This window comes from Corythoichthys intestinalis, chromosome 13 (genome assembly GCF_030265065.1).
Source record: "Corythoichthys intestinalis isolate RoL2023-P3 chromosome 13, ASM3026506v1, whole genome shotgun sequence".
Taxonomy (NCBI): Eukaryota; Metazoa; Chordata; class Actinopteri; order Syngnathiformes; family Syngnathidae; genus Corythoichthys; species Corythoichthys intestinalis.
Genome location: NC_080407.1, coordinates 33,320,291 through 33,328,107, shown reverse-complemented (window position 1 = coordinate 33,328,107; position 7,817 = coordinate 33,320,291). Strand labels below are relative to the sequence as shown.

Below are 7,817 nucleotides of genomic sequence, written 5' to 3'. Positions count from 1 at the left end.
CTTTTTTAATTAAGTTTGATGATTGCGTTCAAACAAAATGTCATAGAACAAAATTTTCAAATGTAACTACTAGATTGTGATACAATAAACTATTGGGTGAAGTTTGGTTGACTTCTGCGCAGCGGTTTGGGAGTTAACATCAAAATTACATTTCTCGGCCATATCGCATAGATCTCACTGTGAAAAGGCTTAAATGACTTTTTTAATTAAGTTTAATGATTGCGCTCAAACCAAATGTCCTAGAACGAAATTTTCAAATGTAACTACTAGAATGTGATACAATACACTATTGGGTGAAGTTTAGTTGACTTCTGCGCAGCGGTTTGGGATTTAACATCAAAATTACATTTCTCGGCCATATCGCATAGATCTCACTGTGAAAAGGCTTAAATGGCTTTTTTGACCTAAGTTTGAGGATTGCGCTCAAATCAAATGTCCTAGAACCAAATTTCCACATGTAACTACTAGATTGTGATACAATACACTAATGGGTGAAGTTTGGTTTACTTCTGCGCAGCGGTTTGGGAGTTAACATCAAAATTACATTTCTCGGCCATATCGCATAGATCTCACTGTGAAAAAGCTTAAATGGCTTTTTTGACCTAAGTTTAATAATTGCGCTCAAACCAAATGTCCTAGAACGAAATTTTCAAATGTAACTACTAGAATGTGATACAATACACTATTGGGTGAAGTTTGGTTGACTTCTGCGCAGCGGTTTGGGAGTTAACATCAAAATTACATTTCTCGGCCATATCGCATAGATCTCACTGTGAAAAGGCTTAAATGACTTTTTTAATTAAGTTTGATGATTGCGTTCAAACAAAATGTCCTAGAACAAAATTTTCAAATGTAACTACTAGATTGTGATACAATACACTATTGGGTGAAGTTTGGTTGACTTCTGCGCAGCGGTTTGGGAGTTAACATCAAATTTACATTTCTCGGCCATATCGCATAGATCTCACTGTGAAAAGGCTTAAATGGCTTTTTTGACCTAAGTTTGAGGATTGCGCTCAAATCAAATGTCCTAGAACCAAATTTTCACATGTAACTACTAGATTGTGATACAATACACTAATGGGTGAAGTTTGGTTGACTTCTGCGCAGCGGTTTGGGAGTTAACATCAAAATTACATTTCTCGGCCATATCGCATAGATCTCACTGTGAAAAGGCTTAAATGACTTTTTTTAATTAAGTTTGATGATTGCGCTCAAACAAAATTTCCTAGAACAAAATTTTCAAATGTAACTACTAGATTGTGATACAATACACTATTGGGTGAAGTTTGGTTGACTTCTGCGCAGCGGTTTGGGAGTTAACATCAAAATTACATTTCTCGGCCATATCGCATAGATCTCACTGTGAAAAGGCTTAAATGGCTTTTTTGACCTAAGTTTAATGATTGCGCTCAAACCAAATGTCCTAGAACGAAATTTTCAAATGTAACTACTAGAATGTGATACAATACACTATTGGGTGAAGTTTGGTTGACTTCTGCGCAGCGGTTTGGGAGTTAACATCAAAATTACATTTCTCGGCCATATCGCATAGATCTCACTGTGAAAAGGCTTAAATGACTTTTTTAATTAAGTTTGATGATTGCGCTCAAACAAAATTTCCTAGAACAAAATTTTCAAATGTAACTACTAGATTGTGATACAATACACTATTGGGTGAAGTTTGGTTGACTTCTGCGCAGCGGTTTGGGAGTTAACATCAAAATTACATTTCTCGGCCATATCGCATAGATCTCACTGTGAAAAGGCTTAAATGGCTTTTTTGACCTAAGTTTAAAAATTGCGCTCAAACCAAATGTCCTAGAACGAAATTTTAAAATGTAACTACTAGAATGTGATACAATACACTATTGGGTGAAGTTTGGTTGACTTCTGCGCAGCGGTTTGGGAGTTAACATCAAAATTACATTTCTCGGCCATATCGCATAGATCTCACTGTGAAAAGGCTTAAATGGCTTTTTTGACCTAAGTTTGAGGATTGCGCTCAAATCAAATGTCCTAGAACCAAATTTCCACATGTAACTACTAGATTGTGATACAATACACTAATGGGTGAAGTTTAGTTGACTTCTGCGCAGCGGTTTGGGAGTTAACATCAAAATTACATTTCTCGGCCATATCGCATAGATCTCACTGTGAAAAGGCTTAAATGACTTTTTTAATTAAGTTTGATGATTGCGCTCAAACAAAATTTCCTAGAACAAAATTTTCAAATGTAACTACTAGATTGTGATACAATACACTATTGGGTGAAGTTTGGTTGACTTCTGCGCAGCGGTTTGGGAGTTAACATCAAAATTACATTTCTCGGCCATATCGCATACACTGTAAAAACTGTGATCAGGTTTTGATAATATTTACGAAATAAATAAAAGTAGACTATACATAATAAAAATGACTGTGTGCAGTTTGCAATCAAAGTGAGCAGAATTTACCAATTTTTAATCATTTATTAATAGCATTTTAATTAGTATTTTTAAAATATAAAACCAACTTAAAATCAGTGAGTAGAATTTATTTATTTTTATAAGCAAAGTCAAAACTGCAGAAAATTGATAAATTTTACTCATTGGAAGGTCTTATTTTCCCGCCCAAGGCATTTTTCATCACACAACAGCAAGTCAGCCACCATTTCACAGACCGTTGGCTTAAAGGTAAGAGCTGTTTAATTGTTCTTAGGTAACGACCCCAGTGTCTGTATCAGTTAAACATTGCTTTGTGTTACTACAAATTGCTAAATGTGCCAACTTTACTGTACCTACAGTCAAAATTAAGTTCTAGTGTTACTGACTGAAGTCAGTTTGTGTCGTCTTTGATTCAACTAAAGCATTGCAATGATTGAAAAAGTTTGGTTCGACTGAAAGCATTGCAATGATTGAAAAAGTAGTGTGAATTTCACAATTTAATGTGTTTTACCGAGTATAGCGTAATACTGTTATATAATGGATGTAAAGTACAAACTATTCTTTTTTTATTTAATTTAGCGTCCTGGCTCCTGGCCACAGTCAAGTTAACCTCCCCTCCCCCCACCTTAACAAGCCAGCACACCGACACGGAGGAGCACACTTGTGTCTCAGTGGTGAGTATAATCAATTTAGGAGTTTTATCTGAAGTTACTGCATTTAGTTTTCACAATAGAATTGTATTCGTAAAATTTTTACTCAAGTAGCGTGTTAAATGCAGAATTCTTGTCGCATTTTCACTGGTTCGTCTGATAATGTGTTTTGAGCACAATGGCTGTTTTGCGAAATGCTAGGTTCTGGGGGGTATATCACAAAGCGAGATTAATGGGTTAGCGAGCTATATGTTGAGTCCAAAGCTAGGAAAACGCCACATGGAAAACGACCAGAATACGTTTTCTTGTATAACTAATATACCCTATAATGTTGGGTTAGCTGATAGTCTACCTCAGGTGAGGAGGATTTCTCAGACTAGCAGGTAAGTTAATGATTTGTACATACTTTTCCACTGCTGTGACATTAATCAATAATAATTATGTCCTGTAATAATGTGACAGCAAAAATGTTTATTGTGGACATTCTTAAGGGATAATCCTTTTTTTTTTTTTTTTTTTTTTTTTTACATTAGTACGTGGCATAGCGTCTGTACCAGTATAAATGTCATTGGGAACACACTGGTGCAGGTAAGACACTAACTATGGATAAATACCTTATAAAATCCCACTTCAATAAAAGGAACCTTTAGGATGTCTGACAAAAATATAAAACCAATTCTAAGGTAATATGCATATCAACAAATGACAAATGATAAATATTAAAAGGCGCACAGTCTCTTACATATAATTGTATATTATAGGGTTGAACGATTTATAAAACAAATATCTAATTGTTATGTTTTCAATTAATTATATTTAATATAATTATATACATATTATATATATATATATATATATATATATATATATATATATATATATATATATATATATATATATATATATATATATATATATATATATATATATATATTGCATTATTGTTCTCATTTTCTTTGAAAAACACGACCGTAATTTTCGGACTATAAGGCGCACCTGACTGTAAGCCGCAACCTACCAAATTTGACACGAAAATTGCATTTTTTAATTGATAAGCCGCACTGGACTATAAGCTGCAGCGGTCCTCACTCTATTAAGGAATATTTACACCAAAAGATATGAACCGGTAACACTTTATATGAGTATATGATATACTTGAGGATTTAAAACTGGTTTTATGATTTGTCTTTCAGATCCAGGATGAGTTTTATCGAATAACAATGGTTCATCTTGAATCAAAGTTCATGTCCAAGCTGGACGAATTTACGCCTCAACTATTAAAACTCTTCCATACCAAGGGCGGAAGCATGGGGCTGCAGTTGCAGGCTATCTTACTCAAGGTACCCTTCATTGAGCATTATGTTTGCTAATACAGTGTTCTAGGAATATCAACTTTAGAGGAGGTAATGTTATCCTGTGATGAAATAATTGCATGAGAATTTGTTTCATTAGTATTTCCTTATTCAGGTCCCAGAGACGGCATAGGAAGGATCCTTGATAGGGCCTTATTAACAGTAATATAAAACACCTTGTGTTTATTTTTCCATTTCAGACTCCAAGCAACCCAAATATCCACATGAAGAGAGAGATCGTCATTAGATGTTCGATGAAGTTCCTCGGGGAATCGTCAGAGCAACTCTTAAGAGAGTACGATGTAAGTTGAATTACATGTTAAAATAAAAGAAGGTCATCACTCTCATCTCTTTGACTTAATATGTTTTGGGGAAGTCAAATCACAAAATAGCTTTAACTGTATTTCTCCCAGTAGGTCTTGGCAAACTACATCATTGTCCTCTATTAAGTGTTTAAAAGTGTTTATTTTCCATCATGGAACTTTTAAGTGCAAGTGCATAAATAGGAGGTGTTATTTGATTGCACCAATTAGCAGAATTTAAAAGTTTTAAAGTCTTAATAATTGGTGCCTAAGAAGTACCTAAGAAATGCTGGCCAAAGAGCTGCTTTGTGAATACAAATACATTTTTACAGAGACTGAGGCAACTTAATAATAAGTAAATGAGAGCAAAGTTGAACCAATTGCTGTGGAAAATTTATAAATTTTATAGCGTCAGGAATGAACTTACAGTGCCACAACTTTTGTTACCACTATCAGTATGGTACAATACGGATTAGTATGTTAATAGTTTGGATTGGATTAATCACAACAGTCCCAGGTAAAAAAGATGTAATGGATTGATTTCATTTACATATATTTACTACTGTAACTGCTAAAACCTTGATGGTGTGATTGAATTGTTTTGATTTGTGGTAAACTGATGAGATCATTTAAAATTTACCTGGTATGAAAAAATGATTTTATGCATATTTTTAAGTGTTATGTAAGATTTGTTTAAAACACTGACATAAATGGAGTGCAATAGGAACAATAGCTATGACAAACTCCAGTTTTTCTTGTCCAAACAGTTGAAGCAATTTGGGAAATAGTGCCTCCCTTGGGTTTATTGTCTGATATGCGCAATGTTCTTGCTATTCCAGGATGCTGATGAGGACCGAATACTCCAAGATCTTGCACTTCAAACATTGAAGATCTACATCAAACCGAACCCATCAGAGGCACCAGACATCGGTATTGTGGTGGAGGGCGTCAAAGTGCTGACTGGTCTGGAAAATCTTCCGAGGGCTTGCTCCCTTCTGGTTGGGATTGCTTATGTGTTGAATCTCGCATATCCAAAGGAACTCAAGAACACATTTGAAGTGTTTCAAAAACTTTTCCTTGGCCTCGATGATACAAAGCTCTCCCCAAAAATCAATAGCTTGAAGAACAGGCTACTGGCCTAACAGAAGAGACCTTTGTTGTGAAATTGTTAATAGTTTAACAACAAAGGAAAATTCAACAGATTAACATGTTAATCTGTTGAATTTTCCTTTGTTGTTAATTTACAATGTTGTTCAATTCTTCGTGTTGTTAAAATATGTTCATATGTTGAATTTTTTCTTGGTTGCTTCAATGTTTTCTTGTGAATTATTAAAAGTATGTTAATATGTTAAATTTTCTAGTTTTTCAAATAAATGTTTAATGCTGTTTAATGCATTGAAATCTGTTGATGTTTCTTGATGCCACATTTTACTTAATTTTGGTCAGGATATTGGGTGAATTAGACCCATAAAAATTATGGCAACAAAGTGACACTCAATATTATTGAGTAGAATAAAATCCCGTCATACAAATTAAAATAAAAAATTAGACAATTATTTTAGGTACAGAAAAATAAAAACAACAGTGTAAATGTGTTGAATTAAGCAACAATGTGCTAGAATATGAGTTGATATAACTTACTTTATTTACTTAATCCAAATAATTTTTATGCATATACTTAGCAAATGTGAATCAATTTCACCCATGTAATTAACAAAGATAACTCAATTTCAACTAGATTATCAATAAATATGAATCAGTTTCCTCCAGATATTCAGTGAATGTAAATTATTTTTGCTCGAGAGTCTTAGTTAACATAAATCAGCTTTCCTTGTGAAATTGAGTAAGATTTACTCAATATTTTTTGGTGATATAACTCATCATGTGTTGTCTATTAGTACATCCAACACATTTCTGCTGTTGCTTTTATTAACATGTATTTAATTTTTAGGGTTTAAATTAAGTTAATGTATTCAATACTTTTTAATCAAAATTATAGCGCTTTAAATCTATTCAATTATATTGAGTGTCACTTTGTTGCCACAATTTTTTTGAGTAACCATGGGTCAAATTTTTTAGAGTGTAGATCTCACTGTGAAAAGGCTTAAATGACTTTTTTAATTAAGTTTGATGATTGCGCTCAAACAAAATTTCCTAGAACAAAATTTTCAAATGTAACTACTAGATTGTGATACAATACACTATTGGGTGAAGTTTGGTTGACTTCTGCGCAGCGGTTTGGGAGTTAACATCAAAATTACATTTCTCGGCCATATCGCATAGATCTCACTGTGAAAAGGCTTAAATGACTTTTTTAATTAAGTTTGATGATTGCGTTCAAACAAAATGTCCTAGAACAAAATTTTCATATGTAACTACTAGATTGTGATACAATACACTATTGGGTGAAGTTTGGTTGACTTCTGCGCGGCGGTTTGGGAGTTAACATCAAATTTACATTTCTCGGCCATATCGCATAGATCTCACTGTGAAAAGGCTTAAATGGCTTTTTTGACCTAAGTTTGAGGATTGCGCTCAAATCAAATGTCCTAGAACCAAATTTTCACATGTAACTACTTGATTGTGATACAATACACTAATGGGTGAAGTTTGGTTGATTTCTGCGCAGCGGTTTGGGAGTTAACATCAAAATTACATTTCTCGGCCATATCGCATAGATCTCACTGTGAAAAGGCTTAAATGACTTTTTTAATTAAGTTTGATGATTGCGCTCAAACAAAATTTCCTAGAACAAAATTTTCAAATGTAACTACTAGATTGTGATACAATACACTATTGGGTGAAGTTTGGTTGACTTCTGCGCAGCGGTTTGGGAGTTAACATCAAAATTACATTTCTCGGCCATATCGCATAGATCTCACTGTGAAAAGGCTTAAATGGCTTTTTTGACCTAAGTTTAATGATTGCGCTCAAACCAAATGTCCTAGAACGAAATTTTCAAATGTAACTACTAGAATGTGATACAATACACTATTGGGTGAAGTTTGGTTGACTTCTGCGCAGCGGTTTGGGAGTTAACATCAAATTTACATTTCTCGGCCATATCGCATAGATCTCACTGTGAAA

At 33.8% G+C, this 7,817-nt stretch overlaps 1 protein-coding gene across 1 annotated transcript; it reads left to right on the top strand.

Annotated features, from left to right (window-relative positions):
* The first annotated feature begins 2,415 nt into the window (after positions 1–2,415).
* LOC130928656 (uncharacterized) lies at positions 2,416–6,547 on the top strand. The gene is made up of 6 exons (XM_057855379.1): positions 2,416–2,421; positions 2,618–2,675; positions 3,006–3,100; positions 4,270–4,416; positions 4,629–4,730; positions 5,570–6,547. Exons 1-6 carry the CDS (start codon positions 2,416–2,418, stop codon positions 5,870–5,872), a joined length of 711 nt encoding a protein of 236 aa, XP_057711362.1. The 3' UTR covers positions 5,873–6,547.
* Positions 6,548–7,817: the final 1,270 nt, after the last annotated feature.

Bases quoted from the DNA above. Each gene is read 5' to 3' on its own strand.
- LOC130928656 (XM_057855379.1), top strand. The intron at 3,101-4,269 runs GTGAGTATAATC...TTTGTCTTTCAG, and splicing joins AGCACACTTGTGTCTCAGTG to ATCCAGGATGAGTTTTATCG. The intron at 4,417-4,628 runs GTACCCTTCATT...TTTCCATTTCAG, and splicing joins TGCAGGCTATCTTACTCAAG to ACTCCAAGCAACCCAAATAT.